The sequence below is a fragment of the Clinocottus analis genome, unplaced genomic scaffold (assembly GCF_023055335.1).
Source record: "Clinocottus analis isolate CAN_PGR_092001 unplaced genomic scaffold, fCliAna1.0.p SCAF_4, whole genome shotgun sequence".
NCBI lineage: Eukaryota > Metazoa > Chordata > Actinopteri > Perciformes > Cottidae > Clinocottus > Clinocottus analis.
Window position 1 is genome coordinate 10264541 of NW_027176153.1, and position 27820 is coordinate 10292360.

General features: G+C 43.9%; 2 protein-coding genes across 2 annotated transcripts; one reads left to right on the top strand and one right to left on the bottom strand.

The window, feature by feature from the left end:
• Positions 1 to 1809: 1809 nt before the first annotated feature.
• Positions 1810 to 16979, top strand: tmem240a (transmembrane protein 240a). Its single transcript, XM_068598352.1, has 4 exons — positions 1810 to 2627; positions 3019 to 3125; positions 7353 to 7561; positions 15640 to 16979. Exons 1-4 carry the CDS (start codon positions 2571 to 2573, stop codon positions 15792 to 15794), a joined length of 528 nt encoding a protein of 175 aa, XP_068454453.1. The 5' UTR covers positions 1810 to 2570; the 3' UTR covers positions 15795 to 16979.
• Positions 16980 to 18064: 1085 nt separating this feature from the next.
• On the bottom strand, positions 18065 to 26038 carry LOC137801152 (ATPase family AAA domain-containing protein 3-A-like). Its single transcript, XM_068598583.1, has 16 exons — positions 25795 to 26038; positions 24900 to 24976; positions 24694 to 24795; positions 24512 to 24571; positions 24348 to 24417; positions 23066 to 23231; positions 22834 to 22903; positions 22525 to 22680; positions 21756 to 21812; positions 21501 to 21626; positions 21194 to 21318; positions 20904 to 20955; positions 20747 to 20817; positions 20470 to 20637; positions 20025 to 20133; positions 18065 to 19924 (listed from the first exon to the last, which is right to left on the bottom strand). The coding sequence occupies exons 1-16, from the start codon at positions 25988 to 25990 to the stop codon at positions 18224 to 18226; spliced, it is 3306 nt and encodes a 1101-aa protein (XP_068454684.1). The 5' UTR covers positions 25991 to 26038; the 3' UTR covers positions 18065 to 18223.
• Between the last annotated feature and the right edge of the window lie 1782 nt (positions 26039 to 27820).

Below are 27820 nucleotides of genomic sequence, written 5' to 3' on the forward strand. Positions count from 1 at the left end.
TCCTAAACCAGATAAAGTACAAATACAATTTAAAATGTATACAGCAAAACCATCTGCCGTCACAGAAACCGGACGTACATCTACAGATGTCAATTGGTGTGTGGTGTATTAGTGCAGTGAGTGATTCATTGTAAGTTAACAGATGTAATGGCCTAAAGGCTATAGCCATGCATTTGTGCAATCAGCGTCAGTCACCTGAGTGGAACAGAGGAGCATGGACAACACATCATTTGTACTGTAGGCCTTATGTCGTACCATTATATCAACTTTTTTCACAATGTTGTATTTATGACGGATGTGCTTTTCTGTAGCACTTACAAATCCTTGACAGGTTCACTGACTCACTCATTCTATGCATTGCGGCATATGTGAAAGTTTCTTCTGCTGAATTCTTCCAGTGTAACACAGTTGTCTTTTGCTTGAAACCAAATACAATATTTCCAAATAAATCTGGATTTTTTAATGCAAAAAATGATCCACAGCAGGTAAACAAAACTGTGGACCACTCTACATTTTATGACTCGACGCCAGTGCACTATCTGCAAGCAAACAGTCACCAGCAATGTTTCTTTTGCAGAAACGAGGTCATTTGATTCCCGAGGGTCTTGATATATTAATAACGTTTGCTGTTTTGCATGTATGCATGTTCAGTCACATTTATCTGGAGCTTTATTTGCTGTCCCATGTTGCTTCAGCGATTGGAACAAAAAATACTGTTCACCGACAATCAACTTTTACTGTAAAGCTAGACTTTCATATTTGTGATTTGATTTGAAGTCTTTTTCATAATGTTTACATTACCCCCATTTGACCCCCTGTAGATTTTAATTAGAGGCTGGTGCCCAGCTCGGCTGTGGTTCTTCACTGGGGGAGGTCGAAGGGAAGTAACACTGTGTGCCTGTGGGGGACGACAGCAGATGTTTTCTGTACCAGCACAGGGCGTTTTGTAAAGAATACCATCCAATTGTGTTGATTATTTTGTCACAATGTTTTTATTTTAGTACAACAAGCATGTAAAACGGTATAGTTTTGACAACAATAAAATAAAATAAAGCATCCCACTACAGCAGCTGCCAAATACAGGTTGCATTGTAATCGCTGACCATGGTGCTGAAATAATGTACAACACCAATCTTAGTGATGACACACCTTTTCTGTCAAAGTTGACATTGTTTACTGAGGCCGATTGGTTGGTCTAATGTAATCAATGCACGTGGAGGCTGTTGGACCAGATTTTACTTTGACATTTCTCCTGCAGGTCCAAAATTGGTCTATATACATTATAGTTGGTCAATATATGAGGTCTTTAAGTTTTATGGCAAAAGATACGCATATTTGGGATTTCTGTATTGTCCCTACAGATGCTTAAAGAAAGAATATATTCAGCAAACAGGTTTAGAGTGTAGACAATTTGTGTTTTATGTTTTTTTTCTTCTTAAAAATGCAAAGGAACTGAAGAGCTGCAATGTCTGAAAGGATGTAAAAAGCAAGGGTGCCCGTGTTTGCAGGCGCGCACGCGTGTGGCGGTATACTGAGCCTCTGAGGAAAAAAAGGAGGTTAAATCATCACGAAGAGTCACCATTCCTGAAGCCCGCCAGTGCATCTGCAGGTATCCACTATAATAATGAGCCATAGGCCGATGCAGTTTGCAGTTTCCCCTTCTTACACCGCCCACTACACACTCTCTCTCTCTCTCTCTCTCTCTCTCTCTCTCTCTCTCTCTCTCTCTCTCTCTCTCTCTCTTTCTCTCTCACTACACGCGCACGCGCGCGCACACGCACAGCTACGCACACGCACGTGCATTATAGAGGTGGGAGTGGATGCTCGTGTAGCCGCTGGAAGCCAGGATGGGATAATCATGCGTGTCTGGCTCCGGGCGTTGATGCAGCTGCCGTTGCTGGATCCGGACTGGACTCGGGGCGCAGGGTGGGTCTAGTTCCCGACTGGAGCTGTATAGACCTCGTGCCGATGGTATCGAGCATTCCCAGAAAGACGAGGGCGATGGCCGTGAGAGGAGTCGGTGCAGCTCTTTGAAACGTCCAGGCGAGAGAAATCGACCGTTTTTCGCAGATGGAGGACAGAATTAGCCGGCATTAAAGCGCTTGGAATAACTTGGAGGAGAGGATACCGAGGCACCCCGGAGAGGATCTTGAGGGAGCCCATCGCTTGTTTTCTTTATGTTCCTTTTCAACTGGGATAGAAATAGACACGCACCTGGAAGAGCAGCACACTTTTGCATCGGTAATTAGGACAGGACTGCCTGCTTGGAGCCGCGTCCGACCGACCGACCGACCGTGGTGGTGGAGGTGTGGAAGGGGGGATACTTGGATGGAGAGGGCGCAGTGGGGGCTGTGAGAGCGGCTTGCCGTGTGTAGGTGGAGACGGAGTGGTGTGAGGGGGGAGAGAGAGACCGGGCAGTTTTTGAAGAGGGGACGGGGAGCCAGGAGAGGCGCGGCGGCTCCATGAGCGGCTCCTGTCGGGACAGAGCGCCCAGAGCTCAGCCGGAGCGTCTCCACCGCCGCGGGTAGAAACCCCGGGCCACAGGAACGGCGGCCAGTTTGCAAGTTTTGATGCATATGATCACAACCACCATGATTTTTATGATTCTTGGTGCTTCAGTTGTAATGGTAAGACATCTTAGCCCTCCATCAGCCACGATAGGATTTTTTTTTTCCTAATGTCGGCGAATATTTAATCCAATCGTTGCAAATGTGCCATTACATGTATCACACTTGAGGAACCACCTCACATCAGGCCTACCCATGACATGTGGAAGTAGGTTACTGTACCTATAAACCTGCTGTCATAAATAAATAATCTAAGTCCGTTTTGAAGGCAAGAGTCCCCCCTCTTAGAATCGGGAGGATCTGCCGAGGCTATGTTCTCTCCTTTTTCTCCACGATCCCTGTTGTTGTTATGTATCTTGATACTGATGAAGAGAACAGGTCGCTGTCTGTAGGGAATAGCCCATAGCCCATTGCTTGACATGTCCCAGCTGACTTGCATGCTTCTTTGCAGGCGATAGCCTGTTTAATGGACATGAACGCACTACTGGACCGCTTTCACAACTACATCTTACCGCATTTACGAGGGGAGGATCGCGTCTGTCACTGCAACTGTGGAAGGTAAATGCCATCATTCTCCTTTTCTATATTTGGGGTAAACATGGTGGTGTGGGGGTATTTTTTTTTTCCTGTGTGTGTGTGTGTGTGTGTGTGTTATTTTTCTTCTTCTGTTCAACCGTCAATTCCTAATTGACGAAGAGGCCTCGAAGATTTCTGGCGGCGAAGCTCCGCAAAAAGCCAAGCAGGGTATCAGCCCGCCAGCGCGCTCGCAGCGGCAGATATTCCATTGACGTTTTATTATTTGCTCTAACAGACGCGTTTGGTCGCGGTGGTGTGCGTGTGTGTGTGTGCGTGCGTGTGCGTGTGTGTGCGTGCGCGTGTATTTTTTTTTTTGATAATGAAAAAGACAAATTGTATTATTTTGTTATGTAGCTTCTATCTACAAAAAGGGGCTGCGAGGACGTTCGGCTTTGCTGCATATACGAAGGTGTGGGTCGGAGCCATAAATAGGTAATGGACTATAAGGCCGTTCAAAAACAATCTGAGCATCAAGTGCGCTGCATGCGCGCTTCACACAGGCTCGACGCGGTGTCGCGACAATACAAACCTGCTGGCTTTATTTCGATCACATATGAGTGGAGTCGTGGTTCGGGGGGTGAGGGCACTGTACCCCTGCTATACACCAGCTGTGTGCTTTCTCGGTGAGAGCAGCTTTTAAAAGTGGTGAGAAAAAGAGAAGAAAAAAAAAAGAAGAAGCAGCAAGACACTCATTAATTAATGAATCCGGATTTAATCAGCAGTGCTGTGCTTTTTCATTCAACATGTAATACAGCAGGCTTTGGCTCTGTGTGGATGAGCAGAGAGACACACAAGTGGGCCTGTTTTATTTTTTTCTGGTCTCAAGTCTACAGTGCCTGAGGGTATGGCAACAGTGCTGTCAGCTAGCAATATTTTAAGTAAGAGTCCTTTCATCCAATAGATCCACACCTTTATTGCCCTTAGGTGTTAGATCCTCATTGACCCAGGTCCTGCAGACAACCTGTTCAGCTCGACGGCCACGAGGACCGATGGGAGGGGGTTTAGGAAAGAGGAGAATGTCACCACTGGTGTTGGTGCAAGCTGAACAGATGCACATTAAAACAAAACAGCAGTGTATACTGTGCATACTGCAGTGAGGGGGTTGATGTATACTAGCAGTTTCATTAGCAGCTTCAGGAAGGCCAATTCCACTGTGTGTTTGTGTGTTTATTGTGTTTGTGTGTCTGTGTGTTTTATTTTAGCCTGTGTAAATTCAGATGTGGGTCATCATCAGGTGTGTGCCTGTCAGAGAGGGATAATCTGACAGAAAAGTTTGGAAAGGCCTCTCGCACACGTTGAAGGATGGGATGAGATATACACAGACGGTTCAAGTCAAACAAATATGTTTGGAGCCAGGATTTTTGTGACAAGATGATGTATCACTAAAGTCCTATTTTGTAATATTTTGACAATCATGTCATCCTTGCTAGTGCCGAAGCGGGCGTGGTTATGTATGCAATGGGTGGTAATGAAACAAGTATGAGCCACAACTAAGCACTGCCTTCAATATTTATCCTTTATAATGGTATTTCTCCAGCACAAGTAAGCCAAAGTTCTGGACGGTATGCAGTCAAATCTTTGCCCCTTTCTGGTAGTTTTCAGGTGCCTGAACCCACGCGGTGTCTTTGCCTGACCTGGAAACCTTCCCAAATCAGATCCATGTCCTCTGTGTTTTCACGCCAACTGCAGAAAGAGAGGGCCGCGTGGATGAATAGAGCTGACCCGAGCTTGGGGTTTTTCACTTGCCTGACTCCCACCCGTTGGGCATGGAGATCTTGTGGCGCCCACGGCGCTCACCTTATCAGGCTCGAGGATGCCGGGTGTCATTTTATTTGGCAGCCTCTGTGCTCTGACTTGGATGTAGCTATATCTTCTCTGACGGGGAACTGGCTCTGTGGCAGGGGAGAGGGTGGACCTAGTCTGTTTTCTTTGGGTGCCTCCTGATTGGTGTCATGCTGTTGTGAGGGGCTGCAGGGTAGTTGTCCTAGATGATCTAAGTCTTACATAAAAACTACATTTTTATACTGTAAAAGAAGACACAAGCCTAGTGGTTGCAGGGTGATGGTGAACAGGACTCACACCAGTTTCATGCAGGCAGCATAACACAATCTTTAATTCTTCAGGGCAAAGAAAGAACCCTACAGGAAGATTTTGGCTTATCTTTGCGCGTATACCATAGCTTTGTGTTTTGAATGTTTTGGCGTTAATGGACCTCAGTGGCTGTCAGACTCAAGTCAGCTAGGTTGGAAAGGGAGTTTGATCCCCCATGTGGCCCGACTACTTCTTCAGTAAGATACTTAAGATCAGGTTTTTCCTCCCTATATTCAGTGCTAAGTGCTGTGGGTGTTTCTGCACTGCACTTCTCAGAGCTCCTCTACCAATGGAGGGTTAACTGTTAAAAGAAGTTGCATTCCTAGGTGAAAATTGTTCACTTCTCGCTCACTTTATCGGCAGAGAAGTCAGAAACATCTGTAAGCCGTAAAAACTTTCAGTTCATCTTATAAATTTGCCAGCAAAGACACATTAGACACTGAGCATTAAGCATATGCTTTCATTAATTACGTGTTATAAGCAAAGCAGACATTTATGAAATACGGCATCAGTTCAAACCTCATATGAATGCGGTGTTTCCAAAGTGTATGAGCAAAAGTGTGTCTTCTAGCAGTTAAATTTCTCAGCTCCCACCGCTTTCCCTCGCGCAGTTTGTCAGACAACTGCCTGTGTGGTGAGATTGTAAAATAATAGTAAAAGTATAGTCAGTTCTGGATAATATGGCGATGTGAATGTGAAGGTTTGGATTAGTAGCTGCTGATATGCAGTGAGATATTTATGGTGTTATCATGCATATTCTGCCTAAGCTTCAATGCAACAGAGTGATGCCTCCACTATAAACATCAGTTGTCTTTTTTAATTTGCATACTATCAGCGTGACATTTCCATAATTTCCCCCTCTTTCTTGTCCTGTGAGATGTGAACATCTGGTTAGGAGCAATCACCTGTGGATTTGTGGAAAACACAATAAAATTGGATTCACATTGAGTCCTTTAATGTCTCCAACTTTTAACAATTGTAAAGAGGCTGTCTCGTAAGAACTCTGTTTGGATCTAGAATAATTTAACAAAATGAAGAAGCTCACTTTGACAGAAATAATTGATCATTACAAGGTACCTCAAGAACCGTATTGCAAACTTAATGCATTTTGGATGATGTATTTGACAAAATGTAATGAATCCAGAAAATATTTCACTGAGCAGGTGTTGTCATAACCTGTTAGGATATTGGAGTAAACGCCTTTCTTAAAAGTCCCTCAACAGTAGTCTCTGAAGTAGTGGAGTGTTTGCTTATTCTTATTTCAGGCCATGAGCAAAAGTCTCCTTAAACTTTTTCAGCCGCAGCTGCACTAAAGTGCAGCCTGGAGACGCCCAAGAGTCCTTGAGAGGGCTTCAAGGGGGTTCCCAGCAAAGGGTAGATTAGTGCAATTTTCTTCAAATACAGAAGAGAAAATCCATGGGTATCCCGTTAAGGTATGTATATAGAATACAAAAACACCATATAGTATAAACGGTTCCACAAACATAATAAACTCAATGGCCTTCACAGTTACCAGAGCTCAAACCATTGGTACGCCTCTGGGAGGATTTGAAGCAACATGTTACACAGCGCTCTTCACCATTGTCATCAAACCAGCAACTGAGAAAAATGGTGCTCATCCCTCCAGTAGAGCTCAACAGAACATAGGCGACTGTGGCTCAGTGGTGAGAAGGATTGTCTTTCAATCAGCGGATCGGCGGTTCGATCACTGGCTCCGCTAGCCCATGTCGATGTGTCCTTGAGCAAGACACTTAAGCCTAAATTGCTCCTGTAGCTGTGCCTACGGCGTATGAATGGTTGATGATACTGATGTGGCACCTTGCATGGTGGCTCCTCCAATCAGTGTGTGAATGGATGAATGATGTCATGTAGTGTTAAAGTGCTTTGAGTGGTCGGAAGACAAGAAAAGCGCTATACAAGTACAGGTCCATTTACTAACATACAGCATATACTAAGCAGCATTAAAATTGTTCCGATAGCCCAGAAGCTTTTTGATTTAATGCCTATATCTGTATGTCTATGTGATAAGAAATTATCATTTGTATCTTTGATTCATATGATTATATATTGGCTAATACTTCCCATCACCTTCATCTGTCTGCCCCCCTCTGTCCCCAGGCATCATGTCCACTATGTAATCCCATATGATGGGGACCATTCCTTGGTGGACTCGTCAGAGAACTACTTTGTGAGCGACAGTGTGACCAAGCAAGAGATGGACTTGATGCTGGGGCTGCTGCTGGGTTTCTGCATCAGCTGGCTCCTGCTGTGGCTGGACGGAGTCCTACACTGTGCCGTCAGGGCCTGGAGGGCGAGCCGCTACTACGGTAAGACGGACACTGTCTGCCGCAGACACACATGAACGCAACTCAAACAAGAGCTCAGCGAACCCTAAATTGTCATAAAATCTTATTTTGACAGGTGATACAAAGTATCTATGGTTTAAAAGCAGGATTTGTGTGCCTGTATCTTTCCGCCATGTATATCTTCTGCATGTGCTGGTGTTGGCTAGATTAACACTACAGTTGGTTTGGCTCTGGTAATTGACCTCCCCCCCCATTGCTTGGTCCATTTTTGGCTCTCCTCACTGGATTTATTTTCTCAGTGCACCGCGACCTCTTGGAAAATCACAGCTAAAACCGTCCAACTGTGTGATGAGTCAGACGAAGGCTACCGGCTGAGGTGAAACTAAATTTAAATGGTTGTTTCCTGCCTGGGACAGCCAAAGCACCTCAAACCTCACAAAAGACAATCCTCTTGATTTGTTTCCAGGAAACAGCAGCAGTCAAAGGCTAACACGAGAGCATCCTCATTGGGTGCAATTATGTTCTGAATATGTGAAACTCATTATTTACGGTATAATAAAATAAATCATATCTTAATAAGAGCTGCTGCTGTAAAACAGACTCTCAAAAATGTAATTTTATACAAATACTGAATAGAGAATATGACGTTAAAAGTTGTAAAAAAAAAAAAAAAGAAAAGAAAAGAAATCTAAGCCAATAAAAAGATTCAACTGCTGATTTACATTAAATTCCCGACAGATGTTAACGACAGATGTTAACTTGAATACGTCATTGTTAAGTTAATTTTGAGGACTTACAGTAATGTCACTGCATTACAGCATATTGCTATGATCTAACAAATTAGTTTTAGCCCGCTAGCTAAAATGTTGTGTTCACATTGAACCAAACAGACCAGTTGATGTTCTTGTGGCAGCAAACAAAATGACTTTTCAGCATGTTTGGTAAGATCACATTTCAGCAAGGGTTTGGAATAAACATCAGAGTTTCAAGCCAGATCTGACAAAACGACCTCTGTTACCTTAGCTTCCGTGCACCATTGTATTATGCTAAGGTAAACCTCTAAGGGTCTCTTTGGGCCTACGGCAAGACTAAAAGAGCAAAGCAATTCAGTCAAGGGAAAAGTGGAAATAACGATGATGTAACCCCCAATCAACATTAGGTTGAGTCGAACCTCAAGGAGAAGACTAAAAGACTAGCTTTGCAGGATACAAGTTAGCTAACGGGCAAAATGTCAATTCCCTAAATTCATATTCGTGGTTGTGGTATTGGTAATACTCTCAAAAATCTTTCCATAAAATTATGAAAAGACAATGTAAATCAAAGATAGAAGAATTGGTAATGATTAAAAGGGGGAAACACTAACTTTTAGAATGGACTACAATTGCTGAGGGGCCTGGAAGGCAAACAGGTTTCTAATGGTGATGAGGAAAGACTCTCAAGAAGGGCCCCGAAAGAGGATCTCAAGCAGCAATCAGGCTCATTTGGGGGTTAAAAAATCCTACAAATAAGGCTGACATAAAACCTTAAAATCAATTCTACAACTGACAGGTAGTCTATGAAGGGTTTAAGTAGTGCGTTCACTCGTCTTGGAGAGCGTAATTAGCTTTGGAGCAACATCCTTAATTAACTGTAGTGTGTTGATATTTCTCCTGAAAAGTCCACAAGTGTGTCACAACAATCAAGTTTGGAGGGGACGCAAGCCTGATGACCTTCTGTAGGACTGAAAATAAAGGAAAAATGTAATTGTCTTAATATAGTGCCCTGGTTAAATAAAACACAATTACACCACTTCTATTTGCAGACAGAGCTGAGATTATGGGCTTTCGGCTTCATGTTTGTTCACCCTCTCTGAGCAGATTCTACATAAAATGATTAATAGGAATAGTAGAGGAGCAAGGAGGGGGATTCTTCGGATCTCTTATTTTGAGCCTTTTACATTTTACAATTGTTTGGACATCAGCACTTCTTATGAGAGAGACATTGCGAAATGCATAATACATATAATATATTACTTGACTTTATTGAACTTTATAACTGTCTGTCAGCTTTGATATGCACCAAGGAGACTATGTTAATTCAGAACAATCAGGAACCAAAGATAGCTCCTTGGGGGACGCCACAAGAGAGTGGAGTATTCTTTCAATAGAAGAAATGTGTTTTATTGGGTATCATCTTGCACCACGTCAATTTCAAAGAATTGATTAAAAAAAAAAAAGGTCCACTCCGTCAAAGGCTGAGTTATAAGATCGAGGAGAACTAAAGTGATTATTTCAGGCACAGTGATTTCCCAGAGTAACCTCTGGTTGTCTGACAACCGCACAGTAATAGCGAAACACCGGGCATTGTACCTGGCCGGGAAAAACTTCCAGCAAGTAACTATAAAACCATCAACTTGTATTTCTTTTTTTTTCTGTGAATGTACACATTGAATAAAAGAGACAGAGGGTGATAAGAAAAAAGCTTCAAAAGTGCCGGTTGGAGTATTTCAGCCATGCCAGCAGTTTCCCATAACGCTTGCTGGCTCTAGCTCCATAGTTAATGCACAGACATGAGAATGAGATTATTTCTCATATAAAATTCAGGGAAAAAAAATAATACGCACATGTCCCAAAATGTCAAACTATTCTTTCAATAATCCCACTGAAATCCCATACTTATTATGGAAACCTGTTTTTATCTATTTTCACAAAGGCTGAACAAGGAACAACATGTTGGCTGTAGGAAAAGCCCAGGTGTCACCAATAATGCTAACGATAGCTCTGTTCTGTCCAAGTGTCCCATTTAGTCAGGACTGCGAGCAAGCATACGCAGCAGCAGGACGCCGAAATTGAAGCAGCTAAATGGAACTCAGCCCTCGTTGATTTCATTACTTACGCCTGTGCTTTTTTTCTACGTGTTGCAGCAAAAATTGTATCTGTGAAAAAAACAGCATTTGTCTAACGGCCCTGCACACTCATACAGGTGTTTCTCATTGTTCTGGCTGCTCAGGTCAAAAGGTGGGCAGAGCTACAATGGAGTTTAGCTGATTACGCCAAACTTCATGATTTAAAAATAATGACTGTGCCCCCTTGGCAAAGGTGGGGAAAAACCTGCTTAAGTGGAGTGCGTGCTGTGTATGAGGCAGCAGGTTGCATGTATGATACATGTGAAATATGACGTTTTTTCTGTCTGTATTGTTCGCAATGCCATTAATACACATTGTATTTTGTTTGAAGCACATACAATTAAATATAAAGGCGGAATATGCCATTTCAATGCCTAATCAAAGCCATATATCACACCCCACCAGCACAAACCAGTAGCGTGCCGAAAAAGTGTTTTAGTCCTACTCAGCGAAGCCAACAGCACGACCGTACAATCCTGAAAAGAGACCTAATCTGCCTAAAATCACTTGTGCAGGTTTACCTCGGGCGTGCAGGGCCTTTAACTCAACTTACGATATTACTTCAGCCTCAATGGTGTGGCCTGGAAATGCCTGCATGTCAAGCTCGGCCATTGAGAACACTGGTCTGCGCTGTGGTTCAGTAGTTAGCACTGTCATACTGTCACATCAAAGCGAGAGGGTCCTCGTTTCAACTCTGGTCCTGTAACGTTGTGTTTGGAGTTCCAGTTTGTGCATGCTCTCGGCAAGTTTGCATTGCTTTTTCCTGCTTTGGTCTGTAAGAATAAGTAGATAGCATGAATTTACATGCTACTACACGGGATGTGTAACATATTGGATTATATTTTGAGGTTTCAGATAGATATATAAAACGTCTTGATGTGGATAAGTGCACAGCTTGTCAGTTCACATTTCGCTAACGCTAACGTGAATTAATTTGCGGTGCTTGATGAGAATGTGTTGTGTCATGTGAATATCTGGCAAGCACCACACACGCAAGAGTTACCGAGACCGGGTTCAAACCAGGCTCGAAAAAAAAATTGATAAATGACTTCACTCCCACCACCTGCTGCGCTGTCCTGAAAGCCATTCCTCAATACCGTATGTTTAAAAAACAACTAAAAGTGCGATAATTATTATTAACTATAATTGTTATAAAATGTATCCTACCATCTCCCCCTGACAGATGACAGATGCATGCTACTGAAGCAGGAGAAGGGGAGTGCGCCAGATTTAACGAGACAGAACATGTGGCGTTCGGTTTGCCGCCATTTGTCCCGCGTGGGTTGCGCGGACAACAAGCAAAGACGGAAAAGGCTTGCAGCCGAGCAGATATGTGACACACATGCGAGATCATGTCATGGCAGCATGAAAGCCCCCATAGTCTGGCGTGGAGGATCCGTCTCTGTGCACTGGCAAGATGTTCGTTGATGAGCTGAGTATTAGGATCCTGGATTACGGTGTTTCAGTTTCTCACGGTCACGGCGGTTTCACAGGCTTTTCCACCCAGCCTGGATCAAACTTGAGGGGGGAGGGGTGGGAACCACTAACTAGGTTTTTGCATTCTTTTGCCACAAATACACTAGATGTGAAGATACTGAATATTGCAACAAGGCTATTTTAAAAATAGGATTGGGAGGTTGAATATCCTGTTTGAGAGCTCACTGTCGGGGCAGGCCTGCGTGGTGGAGGTGGCCTGGATCCTCAGGATGAAGGATACTGATAAAGTAGGTGATATGTGGCCTGGATACTTGGAGCTGCCACGGAAAAGCTTCTCGGGCAGGATACAGCCAATATGTCTTGTTTATTTGATAGAAAATATCATGTTACATTTGGATTTTTTTCCATGTTTTAACGAGCTGCCGAGGGCCTTGAACTGAATGAGCTGTGATCGTTGCGGGCTGCTGCTTCGCTCAGAGGTGTGGAAGGTTCTGCAGCAGCGAGTACAACAGTGTAAAATGCATCATCAAAAAAAAAAAAACACTCCCAGAGAGGCGGGAGCGTACATATTCATTAGCAGCAGTTATAAAGCAGGGGGGATAGGCTGGTTCTTCTTTTGTGCTCGGAGGGAATGCCCCTTTCTTCTGTTTGTGTGTGTGTGTGTGTGTGTGTGTGTGTCGACTGTGACGTTGATGCTAGGTCGGGCTCGTTTAGCCTCCCCAAGATGAGGAGTGAAGGTGAGGCTGACAGATCGGTGTGTGTGTGTGTGTGTGTGTGTGTTGGGGATGCAGGATGGAGATGCTGTCACATCCCCACCCCCACTGACACACACACACACACTCTCTTCTAGAGCTATAAATAGAACGAGAGAGAGAGAGAGAGAGAGAAAGAGAGAGAGAGCAGCTGGAATGGCAAGTGAGAAACACACACATACACATACACATACACACACTCAGTGTGCATTGAGATGCACATTGATTCTCGTGCCCCTTCCTCCCTCCTCTCCTAATTCCATCTCTTGCTCCTCCCTCTTAACTTATTGAATCTACTGGCCATTTCCTTTACAACGCTTCCCACTGCAACTACCTCTTCTTCATCTAGTCGTCGATGCGCTGCAAACATATTATATCAGAGTCTCTTCAGTGCAAAGACACTGGTGGGGGAGAAACTATCTTTAAAAAAAAAGAAAATGATGACTTGGCATTCAGCATTAAGCCCCCCATCTCCCTCCCCTCTCCTTGAAAAGAGCATAACAATTATGCCTTTCGCCTCCCATTTTTTTCCTCGCATTACCATTTCTGCTTACTCCATCCCTATCCTTTTATTCAAATGAGATAAACCTGCCTTTATTGCCCCCTTTTTCTTTGGATACCCTTCAGAGCAGTCCTTGTGGACAGCATACCCATTCACAGCTATAAATAACTCACTCTCTCTCTCTCTCTCCCTCCCCTCCTCACCTCCTCTCCACCCAATGCCTCACCCCACTTCCCCAACTCCACCACCACCACCACCTCCTCCTCCTCTCGCTCATCTTCTAGCAGGGCCATTTGCTATACTGGCTTTGCTGTCTGGGGCTCTCCCCTCTCTCTCCCTCTCTCTACTGTCTCTGTGGACCTCGCTCCGCCTCGCCAGCTCCAGTTTATAACCCGACAGGCACGAACCATTCCCCTCTTCACGTTACACACCTCTCCCGCTTTGTCGGCTGCTAATTGGACAAAGACAGGAAGATGAATTCGCAGCTCGGCCAGAATCTCACCTGTAAAAAAAAAAAAAAGTTTGCGTGACTCGAGAGAAATTACGCGCGGATACAGTCAAACGAGCACAAACACAAATTTGAAAGAAAAATAAAGAAAAATTGAGGCCAACACCGTGCTGCACTCTCCAGTTTCTGTTCTCATCCAACACCTCAATCTCTCGTCTTTGTCATTCTGCCCTCACTGCAAAAAGCTCACCTTTACTTCCCCGAAATTATAAGGTTGTCCCTGATATGATAAAGCCAGTTGGCGAAAATACATAATAAACCATCAGCTTTTTCCAGTAATCCGATTGTGGGCCGTTTTTCGGCCTTGGTGGTGTACAAAAGACCATTTTGTGGTTTGGGTTAAAATGTCAGAATTGTAATTTAGGGTCAGCTGAAACTGAGTATGAGAAAAGAGAAAAAAAAGGCATCAGGGATGGACAAAATGACAAGACAGTATATTGTGTTTAAATAGAAAGCCAATATCAGCATAGTCCTTGAATCCTACAGCATTACTGGAGAAACTGAGTGTGAAAGAGGCGCTTATAGACTCATTTTCATCAGCATCCAAAAAGGACAGTTCCCAGCACGGAGATCAGCCCTCTGTGCCGCTTGTTGTTGATGTGTCCTCTAACTGGATTTGGAGCCTGAAAACCAGGCTAAGAGGGATTTTACACCATTGTGTGTCTTGATCTCACGAACGTGTCCGTCTGGCTAAGTCGTCCTCGAAAGCCTGCGTAGCAACAAAAGCGAGACGACGTTGCCTCACAATAACCACACGCAAACACAAGCAAGTAAGGAAGGGGAGCAGAGAAGAAAGTAATCAATATTGGGACTGCGACATGCGATTACGACAAAACATCGATACTCGCTTTGCGTTGCGTCACTGATGTAGAGGCGCTTCCTGCTTCTCCTGCGAGCATTTGAAGTGTTCAACTCTTCACTCTTTTGCCAGTTTGTGTCTGTTTGTCATTCAAATTTTTGGCATGTGTTAATGTTGCAAAGTGTTTTTGTTTTTTAAATGCTTATACTCCTGGTATAGCCATGGTCTAATATTAAGGCATACTCCCCCATTTCAAATCTGCGCGGGACCTTACTCTTCATGTTTCCTCTCTGTCTCTGTCACCCATCGATTGAAGGCCAAGTGCCAAAAAATCAGCTTAAAAAGTGCTTGGACTCACTTTGGTACACACTGTTCAAGGCCGTATGAGGTCCTTCTCAAGTGTATGGCTTCAGTATCATCTTTTTGTGTGTGTGATGTTGTTGAAAAACAATTGATATTGATTGATCAAATACAACGCCAACAACTTCTATTCTTTTAACTTGATAATGCAATATTCTATAGGCTCATGAATGTTTAATTTTATTTCCATTTAATCACATATCGTCACCTTCCTAAAATAATAATTAAAAAAATATAATTTGGACAAAAATGATTTTCTTGTCTAAATCATCTCATTATACTGGCCACCTGTGGTTAAATATTCTACATCCTCAGTTGAACAGATCATGTGATTCTACACCTGTAGTGTGTCAAGAGTGTGACTTGGGCCATTTTATTTTGCCTAATTTAAAAGACAATGTGACGTAGGCAGTTTTACACGCTTTTTAAGATGGCAGTTTGAAGCTAGCATTCAAGCTAGCAATTTAGTTAGCTTTTTTGTCAATGAAAATATCACTCGGATCTAATATTAGTAATCAGAACATAATTTGAGGGGTATTACAGTCGGCCTGTTGTGTAGTGTCGAGAGGCAGATTGTTCACCCCTGTTACATTTGGTCAAGTTTTTTGTGTTTTCTGAAAAAATGACTTGAGCCAGTATTTTAGGGAAAGGTTGTGATGTGATTACACGCTCTTTGCATTAGAAAAACTCCAGATACCGGCCTCCAACAGTTGACAAATTGAAAGGGCGCATCAATCGGGGGGTTATTGCATCAATCAGACGTGGATTCGGACCAGAATGTCGAGTGTTTGAGAAAAGGACAATTTCACCGATTGGTCACACACTTTAACGCCAGCCTCCTCTTCTTTTCCCTCCAGATACACCATCCTGGTCATGGCTGCCCCAGTTCTGCAACCTTCGAGACCTCCGTCGCCGAGCCCAGCTCAGACAGCTGGAAGACTCCAGCGGCAACATGGTCCACATCAAGCAGAAGCTCTACCACAACGGCCACCCTAGTCCCCGCCACCTCTGACTCTAAAACACAAAATAATAATTTAAAAAAATACCCTAGACCCCTCCCCCTTGATACTCTTCCTCCTCTCCAAAACCCCTCATCTCTTCCCAATCTGCCCCCCCGGCCAACTGTTGCCTCAGAGACCCTGGAAAACTGCCCTCCCACGATTCATAACATGGCCCCCTTAAACTCCCATGACAGGACTTTCGTATGACTAAACCCGGTCCCTGTCAGCACTTAAAAAAAAAGAAAATCCCAAAATGGAGCAAGATGACGATGATTTGTTGCCACTGAAATCTTGTCTGATGTCCATGTCCACCATTGTGGGAGGAGGAAGAAGAAAAAAAAACATTTTTAAGGGTGTTTTTTCTGTATAGAGACATTTTCTGTGTTCATTGTTAAACTTGGCATGCTCTTTTAGAACAGGGTAAGATGTGAGCAGCGTATGGTACGGGGCAGCAAGATGGGTGTCATGAAATCTTTATTTATTTTTTTCACTATCGGGTGGGAGTTGGACTTTGTTGGTGTGGGGAGGGGCGACTGAGACTGGTGGGTGGGCTGGTTTTTGTGATAGTTAGATCGCTGCTTCTGTAAATAGTTATAAATATAGGCAAGGGATTTAACAGTCTTTAAAAAAAAAGGGGGTGCGTGGGGAGATTTTTTGTGTGAGTCGTTTGTCAATAGAAAACCTAACGATGGGACTGTGTGGTTAGAGACTGTCGGGATGGAACGGGAAGACGAGTCTGTTTGAAAACTGGATGTGAAACCATGTGATTTCTGCTAAAAAAAAACACAGATTAATTAGCTTTGTTACTTAGTGAATTAACTGAATGTATTAATTTTTCCTGTAAATATGTGAGGGGGAGGGGAGCGTGTGCAGTTGTGGGTTCTCTTTGCTATATCATCGTTCATTTAGACACGGGAGGAGAAATAAATGCCAGCCAAGATGAGTCCCCCCCCCACCACACACACACACACGCACACACACAGCCCCTCCATCTTCTCCACACTGTGCTCAACAGCACAGTTCAATTTTCTTTATCCAATTCCCTCTCACTTATCAGGAGCAACCAGCCTATCAGCAGAGGGAACCCTCATCCAGCCACCCCCCTCCTCCTCCTCCTCGTCCTCTCCGTCCAGACATTGCTGTTGTGAGGATGAAATGTCTGTTTTATTAAAAGTGCCATTGAAGCACAACAGTGACCTCTGATGTTTGATTGTGTCACTCCAATCATGTGAGCGAAGATGAGAACGCGTTCTCACATTGAGGGGTTATTCCAGAGCGCCGACAACAGACAGATTATGCAGAGAGGTCCTGTTGACAACTTCAGTCGGGTTTGTTAGGATTCTAATAGCGTGGACTAACAACACTTCTGAAATGACTAACAATGCCAATGACATGCTGGTGCAATCGAGTGAAGCCCTCCACTGTTATCCACCGGCCCAATGCGACACGTTCCAGTGACATCGAGGACTTTTACGAGAACATTTTCATCTTCTTTGGCATTATCTACACTATTCTTTGAAAATATAAACCCCAGCTGAAGCTAATACTCACTTTCATTATTGATGTATCTCTGAAGTATCTTATAAAGCCATTATCTAATCTACAAAACGTGCATAAAACAACTTGACATCTTTAAACGGTTGCTGTTCGACTGAAAGCCAAAGGTGTTTAAATTACAGCGATATATAGCACAAGCTCACATCTGAGACGCAGTGTATGTTTGATAAATTACTTCCTCTGCAATTAATTGCTTAATGCTGTCAAGTAATTACTAAGTCGACTCACATTTTTGTGTTTTTATCATTTTTATTCCGCACATGCGAGAAAGGTCACACAGCCGGCGTGGCTTTAAAGCCCGGTGTTGGTAAAACACCTGTCTGTCAGCAGTGAGAGACAAAAACAAGCCTGATAGAAAGCGGGGTTATTTGGGGACGCTGGGTTTACCGTGGAGCCCCTTATGTGTCATTGTCAGACCTATAGAGAAACCCACAAAAACAAAATCTCCAATCGACATTTTAATTATAATCTGGCAGAACCCACAGTCAATCTATTAAAAGGTGAAAAAAAAAATATCGGTCAAGGGCTGGTTTCGATGTTATTGCAGACACGCTATTGAACTCTTGCCAGTGCCGGTCAGCAAACATACGAGAACATCCTGTTCAGAGGGCACATTTTCAAAATGTCACCCAGCCGCAGACTTTGAAAATGGCACTGACGACCAGATGAGAGAAAGAAAAAAAAAAGTAAGCGTAATGAGGCGGTCAGACACAGTGGTCCACACATGCTTTTAATTCAGACTCTTGCAAACCTGCAGGCCGTCACAGTACTTGGGTTACAAATATATTGTTAAAAGACTAGTCTAAACTTGAGGTTCAATGTTTCGTGTGTTTAAGAAATAGCTTGTCTTTCACATTCAACTTTCAAGAAAGTTTTCAAGTGATCATTTCGTTGAGCTAGGCTTGGCTGGTGCTTTATCATCTCCGCTCTGTTTCTTTGAGAGAGGCTTCTCTGTTGGACTCGGCTCAGCCTCTTCGGTGCCGGGGGTCTGAGAGTCCGCTGACTTCTCGCCAGTTGGACTCTCTAGTTTCTGAGACTGTTCCGATGCGACGGCCTCAGCATCCACCTTGGTTTCTATGTTGGGAACAGCTGCCAAGTCCGTCTCACTGGTGACTTCAGCTTCCTTGGCAGTAACCTCAATAGTAGATAGTTTTACGTCGTCTGTGTCGGTCTCCTTCGTTGTTGGTTCCTTTAAAACCTCTGCTGGTGTGACTTCAGCTTCCATTGAAACCTCTGCTGGTGTGACTTCAGCTTCCATTGAAACCTCTGCTGGTGTTACTTCAGCTTCCTTTGAAACCTCTGCTGGTGTGACTTCAGCTTCCATTGAAACCTCTGCTGGTGTGACTTCGGCTTCCTTGGCAGCAACCTCTGTAGCCGAAGTCTGACCCTCTGCGACAGACTTACTGGCAGTAGTCTGAGGCTCCTTGGCTTCCTCCAAAATTGTGGCTTCCGTTTCAATGGCAGACGCTGTTGAGATGACTTCAGCAACCTCGGCAGCGGTCTCGGTCATCTCGGGTTCGACCTCCTTAACGACCTCTGTGACAATATGCTCTGACTCCTTGGCCACATCTGTCACTTCCACTTCAACTTCTTTAATAACCTTGGATGTTTCAGGGGCAGTTTCCGCTACAACCTCAATTGGTTCCTTGGCAATGTCACTTCCCATCGCTTCAGTCTCCTTCGTAACTACTGCCTCAATCTCCTCGGTGATGGTCACTACGGCATCGGCCACCTTGGCCACATCAGTTGCTATTGCTTCAGCCTCTTTGGCAATGTTTGCCAGGGACTCAGACACCTCAGCTACATTGGTTGCAATTTCCTCTGCAACCTTTACAGCATCCGTTGCCAATTCCTCTGCAGCTTTAGTGACTTCTACGGCCTCAAGCTCCTGGACAACGTTAGAGACAACAGCATCCATTTCCTCCTTGACTACTTCAATGGCCTCAGCTTTCTGCTCAGCTACATCAGCAGTTGGCTCTTCTTTACTCACAACAGCAATCTCTTGGATGGTGGAAGACGGAACACCCTCGGCCTCTTTAATCTCAGCGACTATATCCGTCACCTCGCGAACAATGGTGTCGGTAGCTACGGCTGTGCCAAGAACATCCTCCGTCAGGTCCTTGATGGCCTCAGGCTCCTGCACCAACGGGGCAGCAGCAGCGGTCTCAACAATGGTTTCAAGCGTTTCAACCGTTTCAACTGAGACGGGAGCTCCCGCAGCCGTTGCGGCCACCGCTTCACTGTCTTTAACCAAAGTGGCTGCTTCTTTGAGGATTGCATCTGCCTCCACCTCTACAGGTTGGGCAGATGCTTCTGCCATGGACGCGCCCACAACCTCCAGAAGTGGAAGGATTTGTTGTGCCGTCGGAGTTGTATCTTCAGGTTGTGCAGTAGACGCAGCTTCCTGGGCCGCGATCGCTGCAGCCATTTCCCTCGGGAGGCGTACACCAACCTTCCCGACCCCCTCACCTGCTTCCATCAGCAGCCAGTCCATTTTCTGCGCATGCTGCTTGACGGCATCATCAACACGCAAATCAATCATCGCTTCGGTCAAAACTCCATCTTCGGAAGAGTATGCGGCAGCCTTTTTCGGGAAAGGAGAAATTAAATGCAAAAGGGTCGGCTTTGGATTGTTGTTTTTTTTAATGGACATTCATATGTTGCCAACAGGCTGCTCTACTCACCTGCCAGGCCACACCAAGTTTTGAGATTTCCCGACCGGACATGCCTTCTGCTCGCTTTGCAATGTCGGAACACTTCTGCCCGTAGTCGAACTGAGCCAACTTCATTCTCCTGTTGAGTTAAAGAAGTTTGCAGGGTAAGTGAACCTTGATCTTAAACTTGATTCTCGTCATTGATCATCCATTTCAACTGGCCAATGCGCTCTGTAAAACGCCATGTGTGATGCACTTCCGGAGGACTTAAACACCTTTTCACAAAAGCAATAAGTAAAGACCTGGACACCACTTTGTTTTCAGGACTGAATACATTATAGACACCATTATGCAACTGGAGCTAGCAGGGCAACCTCTCGGGACCCGTGCTTTCATTTGCGGTCGTAAATTGCCTCTGCCAGAGAGCTAAAACAGTAGCGGTTTAAACATTGAGAAATACAATAAGTGGACTCACTGTCTCCCTGTAGTGGCAGGAACCAGCACAAATTTGTCAAAATACATGCGCACCAATCTTTCCCTCTCGTCCAGACCGGGCAGCGCAAAGTTCACAATTTCATCAATGCGGTCATTGATGGCCCAGTCAAACTGTTCGGGCTGGTTACTGGCCAGCACCAGCATAAACCTGAGGAGAGAGGATGAAACTACTTAGACCCGGCCAGTGACCTTTTCAGACATGGCTGATGACCTTTTCATGCCCAGCCATGCACAGTGAATAGCATTAAGACACTGACTTGTTGCTCTGCTCCCCAGTGCGATAGAGGAATGCATTCAGGGTGGCTCTTAGGTCCTCGCTGATTTTCTCCTGCAATGCAAAAATCATGACTCATGAATATGTGATTCAAACGCAGGGCATCATCCCCATGCATATGGCACTGCGGCTGAACTCACTGTGGATCGCTTACGCAGGAACGCATCAGCTTCATCTACGAACAGCAAGACGCTGCAGAGAATCAGAGGACATCAAAGAGAATGTGCTTTTTTAAACACTGCTTTTTTCTCGCCTTTCTTTCTTTAAGGCTTTTAATGATAATTAGCCTGTAGAATAACAGCAGCTCTGAATGTACTTTAACACGACATACAGTCTGCACTAGTGAACCTTCACGGTCAATATCCATTGGCTGATACACATTATAGTACCGATTCATTGAGTCTTAATGGAGCAAATGAAAGTGCCCTACCCTCGCCTGCTGGTGCTAGCCCAGTCGAACACCTTGTGCATGGCAGTGACTCCATCGCGCCCCAGGGGTGCCACGTCGCCACCTGTCATGATGGCAAAGTCCATCCCTGAATGGAGAGCCAGTTTCTGGAAGGCAATGGAAAGAGCTTTGTTCAAAACAGAAAACCCAGAGGCAAAATTATCAAGTGACAGCCTGAAAATATATCGTTTCAAAAATGGACTGAATCTCTAATGCATGAAAGAAATATTTAATATGCACAAAGTCAAAAAGGGAAAGATAAACAAAAAGGTGTTTGACCCGGCTGCACCTTGGCGAAGAGTGTTTTTCCAGTTCCGGGAGGTCCATACATCAGGATGTTTCTGTACAAGCCTTTGTTCTGCCGGGTGTTACGAGTGGCGATGGCAACGTCCCTCACACGCCCCTCCAGAGCTGCCTTTGTGACCCACAGTACAACGACAGCACTCAGCATTTTTTTTTCTTCACAAAGTCATAAAAAGAGTACACGGACGTTGCATTCAGAAGATATCAACGCGACGAAAACCAGCAAGACTAAATGACTCACGCTGAGCACCACGCCCTCCAAGGCGTCCTGCGGCCTGCTCCTCAGACGCTTGGTAGTCTAAAAATGAGGAGAACAGAGGAAACGGGATGGTGACTTGTTTTAGCAGGAATCCTTTTAGCCGTTAACCGGTCGTCACAGGAATTATGTTGGAAAATAGAAAATAAAATTAAAACAATAATAGAATATAAAATGTAATTATCATTTAACACTTCATTACCTGTGAGTGACTCTTCTGCTCGGCTTTAGACAAAGTAAAATGTTCCGTTTCTCGTCTGCTATACAGATTTTTGTGTTGAACATGTGAGAAATAATCCAAAAGCAGTCCTCAACATAACTTGCATCATTCAGCACACAGCCGACCCGCTGCTTTCTAGATGAATGTTCTTGTTCATTTTACACACTCCATTTGTTCACTTCCACAATTTTTCGCAAATTTTTCACAGTACCCTCTAAAATTCTCCCACATCCAGCTCATTGGGCAAGATGAGCTGGATAAACAAAATCCACTGAAACAATTCTTTGAGAGAAAATTAATTTGAGGCGCCAGCAGCTGTTACAGCCTGACACTGCTTGTGTCACTGTTATTTAGGAGCTGTGTTTTTTTCAAAAAGCAACAAAATAATACAGATGCAGAAGGCATTTATTTACATCTAAAAAGCTGCCTCATTAAAATATACTATTGGCACACATCTTGCGTGCATCCCATTCATTGTGTGGACTACACCCACACAATGAATGGTAAAAACGTGAAACTGGGATCCAGCTTCACCTTGATCGGGTGTTTGATGGCCTCTACGACGGTTATCCTGGAGGTCTCTCGGACCAGAGAGGGTCTTCCCAGGCGAGCCTCTATGTATCGCCCGGCCACCGCCGTGGCGTTCCTGGCCGAATACACCCCTACTGCCAACAGGGTGAACCCAGCGACCTGTACGGAGAGACAGGAAGGCAAACGCACACGTCTTCAAAAACGCACCGTACAGCATATCAAAAGCGGGAACGCCGCCGCTTCCCATAATCCTCCACAGTCCTCCTGTGGTGGAAATGTGACAAAAGCGTGACAGGTCTGACATGGATTTACCGTTGCGGTGAGTTTGTCCCAGTCAGAGACGAAGGCCCTGAATCCCTCCCCGAACACCGCTCCCACCGTCCTGCCGGGAACAGAACACAATTATCACGCCGACTGCATCTGCCGTGGCAGCCGCACTCGCTCGCCCTCTGGGATCTTACTCTTACAGCTGAGAGAGACGCGATGAGATAACGTGCCAGTCACTCGGTGGATTAAGGAAAGTGGAAAGTCATTTTGCCCTCACTTTATAGATTCCAGGACAGTTTGTCTGTGTTCGGCAGCTTTCAGGCGGATCTGCTCCCGGATCAGGTCGGCATTCTCTCTCTCCACCTGGGCTCGGGCTTTGGCCTCCGCTTCGACGCGAAGCAGGTCGTTCTTGCGTCTCAGATCCATTTCATGTTCGATGGTAGCTTGGGTGGGAAAAGAGGCAGATATTAATAACTACGTGCTTGTTATGACCACTTCTGGGCTGAGAATTTGACCTACTTTAATCAGAGTGGTTTAACTCAACACTGTGCCAGAACGAGATTGAACTGATTTAAAAGACACAGCTCCTTTGAACTACTTCTATTATGGAAACCCTTCGCATTTTGCACAGTTGGTGCTGTTAATATAGGTTTTTCATCATTTTTAGAGTGGTCAAAATCTGACTACAAAGTAGTCACAGTTTTAAGATAATGACATTTTCTTACTTCTTATTTATATAAGAATCTACTGACTTATTGGCAATTATTGTTTGTCATCGCCACCTTTTCATCGTCTCTTATTCTGTTCTATTGCTGCGTCTGCCTGCTCATGTTGTTTTATTTCTTGTTTCTTATATATTTTAGGCCACACGGAGGAAGCAGAACCAGCTGTAAACCTACGACACACATATCATCATTTAATTATGTTATTTAAAGAATGTGTTGGCAAACCGTTGCATTTTTAAATATCCTGCAGACGCTATACTGCAATATTTACTCTTCTTTTAGTTTGGTTTGGGACTCTGCCAACTCATTGGTCTCTAAACGTAGCAGCTAAACGTCCACTATCATCACCTGCTAGTCACTGACTTAATCTGAGCTGTGCAGCACTGAACAGTTTAATGGCGCTGCCTTCTGTGGCTGGTAATGAGCGGTGGCGACGCCATGGGGCTGAAAAAAAACCAAAACAATGAGCTAAAAGAGCCTTTTTCCTTTTTTTTTTTAAATTCAAATTTTGGAGATCTAATTCATGAACACAATGAATATTAGAATGACACGATTTAGCATCCTAAAACTGAGTTGTGTAGCTTTCTTACAACACAGAGTAGAGGCCCACGGGAGTCTTTAGGGAGTCACAAATCTCACAGTGAGCTTATTCATCAGTAGTGATCGACAACTTTATTGACCCCTGCGAACATCATATGGTCTTTCTTTGCTTTGGTGCAGTACAAATCCCACTTATTGTATTTGTAAGTAGGGTAATAAAGGATTTTCTTTTTACATGGCATTATGAATAAATAATAAGTAAATGAAAGTGAGTGTTTGGTGTTTATCTTTTACCCTTTCTCATGGCCTCTTGCTTCACAACAGAGTCCTCTTGTTTGCGAAGATTCTCCTCGTTGAGAAATTGCTGTGGATACAAACAAACAAACATATGACAAACACTCCATTAAGGTGTTTATGTTAAGGGTTCATTTAGATAAAAAATAAAAATGAAGTCTTACCTGTTGCCTGAGCTGCTCATCATACCTCTGTCTGGCAAGTTTGTCTTGATATTGTGCCCTCTGGAGGTGATACAGAAAATAAGGCAATACCTTTGCATGTAAACTCTTGTAGGTGGAACACGTGTTTTAATATTAAAAGAGCATGGCATGGTGTGTCTGTGTGTTAAGCGTTAATTCTGTACCGCCTGGTTTTGCTTTGTTTCCTCTGCCAGCGTTTTGCGTCTCTCCTCGCCCTGCAGGTGGATCTGCTCGCCTTTTAGCTGCTCCACGGCCGCTTCATATTCCTGTTGGGGAGATTGGTTTGTGACATCATGGGTTCAGCAGTGGGTCCCGTACTGACCACACAATCACACCCAAGAAACAATTTTTGAACGGCCCAAAAACCTACTTTCAGTTTACTCTGATGCTCCAGCTGAACGGTCTGCTCCTGCATACGAGCCAGCGCCAACGCTTCTTTGGCATGTCCTGTAAAATTATGAAAAAAATAAAACACTCCTTTATTCGTTCAACTTTCCAAAATTCAAATCATAACCATAGGCACAATAGAGTTACACGTTTGGGTGTAACATGCTTTAAACTTTTCCTGACTGACTGGTTTAAGAAAGAAAGAAGAAGAAGAAGAAAAAACACAGTGAACAGCGGTAAGCATGTGCATGTGCACATACTGACATGGGGGCGTGTGACGTATGGGACAGGTGACGGGGCAGCGCTCGCGGGGGGACACTTTGTTCTATCTTTGTTCACTGACACGCCCACCAAACCTCGGTAACTTTGGGAAGACTGCGTGGAGGTCAAATAGTTTTGCACCCGCACTTGTAGCAACCATGTAATAATAATAATCATAATAATAAGCAATTCGACAGCCCGATTTGTTGCTTTCTCCCCTCGGCCGAGACCAAACGAGAAAGTGTTTTGACTCAGTCGGTACACAACACATTAAACAATATGTCGAATATATAAAAATATGTATTGTCCTTCTAAATTTGATGAATGCCGAAAGAAAAGAGATGTAAAACCGTTCCAATGTGACACAACACGATATTCCAAAACTGCACATTTGCTCGTTGAAATCGTTCAGCGAGACATTTTTTTGCGTGGACTTCATCGCGAGGGACTCTCCTTCGAAAAGAACAGAGCGTACCATCGTGAGAAAGTGTGTCTGCTCTGGTGCAGCAGAAAAACTCACTGAAATAACAGGTGTATATCATAAAAGAAAGGAAAACTTTAATAAAATATTATAGCAACAAAAAAAAGAAAAAAAAAGAAAGAAAAGTAGTACGCACGTGATTTGTCGAGGTCCTTTGCAGCTTTTGCAGCTCTCTCCAGCCCCGTCGGGTCAAAGTTACTCCACTTGTCCCCGGGTTTGTCTCCCCCAGAGCCGCCTCCTCCCGGTGCACCGCCGGCCGCTTCAGCCCCGGCTGTCTGCTCCTCCGCCGGCGCAGCGCCGGAGCCCCTGCCCCAGCCGAAGAGCCACGACATGATGCCTCAGTAGCGTTCAAGCAACAGGCTGCACGGGCTGTCGGCTACTTTGTTTCCAAGTCACCGCCGCTGTGCTGGTCAAACTAGGCTCATGCTGCTTCTTCTTCTTCTTCGTCTTGCTTAATGGCGGGTGGCAACTACCGTCACTGGTGCGTTACCGCCACCTACTATGCTGGAGTGTGAGTTTCTTTACAACTATAGGAGAAGAAGAAGTCAAACGCTGCTTCATATGTTCCTTCCTCAATGCTGAATACATTATTAAGTTGCTCCCGTAGCTGCCTGATGAATATGAACAGTCCTTCTGCGACATTTATTAAACGAAAGGAGGGAAGATTAATTTATGCTAGATGGTTGAAAAAGATTACCAATTCACCGTCTGTTTTGTGGTATTTATAATGGTCTTATGTATCATATTATAGATAATTAAACTAAAGTTAATGTTGACTAAGTGAAGTGTAAATAAAATAAATTCTTCTTTATTGATATGTGCATCTGCTTTTATTCTAAAAATATGAGCAACATAAAATCACTAACTAACTGATACTGTCCAATACAACCATTGCTTACGCCATGTTTTGTCACTGTGGGGTCTTTGTTGTTTTATTATATTTGCGTGTTTAAAAACATTAGTTTTGGGTCATTGATAGATATAAAGCTATAGTTTTACAATTTAGACTGACATTAATAACATCAGACAACATTGTATCTAATGAGAAAACACTGGTGTAACATATTTTAAAGTCTGAGCCAGGGAAATATTTGTCCAGTAGCTTGTGAACACTTATGCTGATAAGGAGAGCAGGTTATTTATCTGAAGAGCAAGTCTTGAGTGTTACTTGCATTGGGACATGTAATGTGGACAAAGATCATTGAATGAATCTTAATCTGCATGAGTACATTAGTTTTCCCCTCAACCTTCAAATTCATTAATATCGCTCATTGTGTGCATCTCCGCCCAGAGGATATATGATGCATATTGAATGCAAACAGACCAGCAGTCATTACATCACTATACTACATATATAAAACAGACATACTGTAATCACACAGAGTGGCTCCTATCTCTTTTATGGACCATTTTAAATGCAGCAAACAAGTGCCCATCAAAAAGTTGATATGATTTAGGACCAAAATAAAGTGATTAACTAACTGGTTTATCGCAGCAGAAAACCATGCGACGGCATATTGAATGTCTGTGTGTCTGTTTTATGTAGCATACAGTATATAACACATGGATGGGTTAAGGACATGTTGAATAACTATAGAGACACAAAAAAGAAAATTTACAGTATTACATACATATGGAGAAAGAGAAGAAATTAAATAGAAAATGTAAAGTATTACATTTAGAAAAGGGTATTAAGAGATAAGACTGTTCACTAAAATAGAACAATTGTGAAGTATGGGCAAAGTAAAGCAAAGCAAAATGATGTTGGCATTGTAATTGTACCAGCCTCGCAATGCATGTTTATTTTCTTTTTATTATTATGGATATGTAACCGACCCTCGTCTACAGCAATGTGAGTTGCGAAAGAGGCTCTTACACATAGTGTCTTCAGGTGCTGTCGGAAATATATAACACTCCCATATAAAGTGTACAGTTGAGTGTGTTTTTTTATACGGCAACATTACAAGTACCATAATCATACAGGAGGCTCGTTGTATTCTTTAGCTGCAGCACACACACAACAACAACACCAACAACAACAACAACAAAAACAACACATGCGAGGTCCGTCTTGTCGTTCGCAATAGCCGGATGAAAGAGCTAAGCGGGAGATCGGGAAGGCAACACTCCTACGTGTTGACGTCACTTCAATGCACGTATAG

Coding starts and splice junctions, on each gene's coding strand:
- tmem240a (XM_068598352.1), top strand. CDS start 2,571: ATGCATATGATCACAACCACCATGATTTTTATGATTCTTGGTGCTTCA. Junction 2,628..3,018: donor TTGGTGCTTCAGTTGTAATG/GTAAGACATCTT, acceptor GCTTCTTTGCAG/GCGATAGCCTGTTTAATGGA. Junction 7,562..15,639: donor GAGGGCGAGCCGCTACTACG/GTAAGACGGACA, acceptor TTTTCCCTCCAG/ATACACCATCCTGGTCATGG.
- LOC137801152 (XM_068598583.1), bottom strand. CDS start 25,990: ATGTCGTGGCTCTTCGGCTGGGGCAGGGGCTCCGGCGCTGCGCCGGCG. Junction 23,232..24,347: donor GCAAGAGGCCATGAGAAAGG/GTAAAAGATAAA, acceptor TTCCCACCCAAG/CTACCATCGAACATGAAATG. Junction 20,956..21,193: donor GCTAGCACCAGCAGGCGAGG/GTAGGGCACTTT, acceptor GATTCTCTGCAG/CGTCTTGCTGTTCGTAGATG.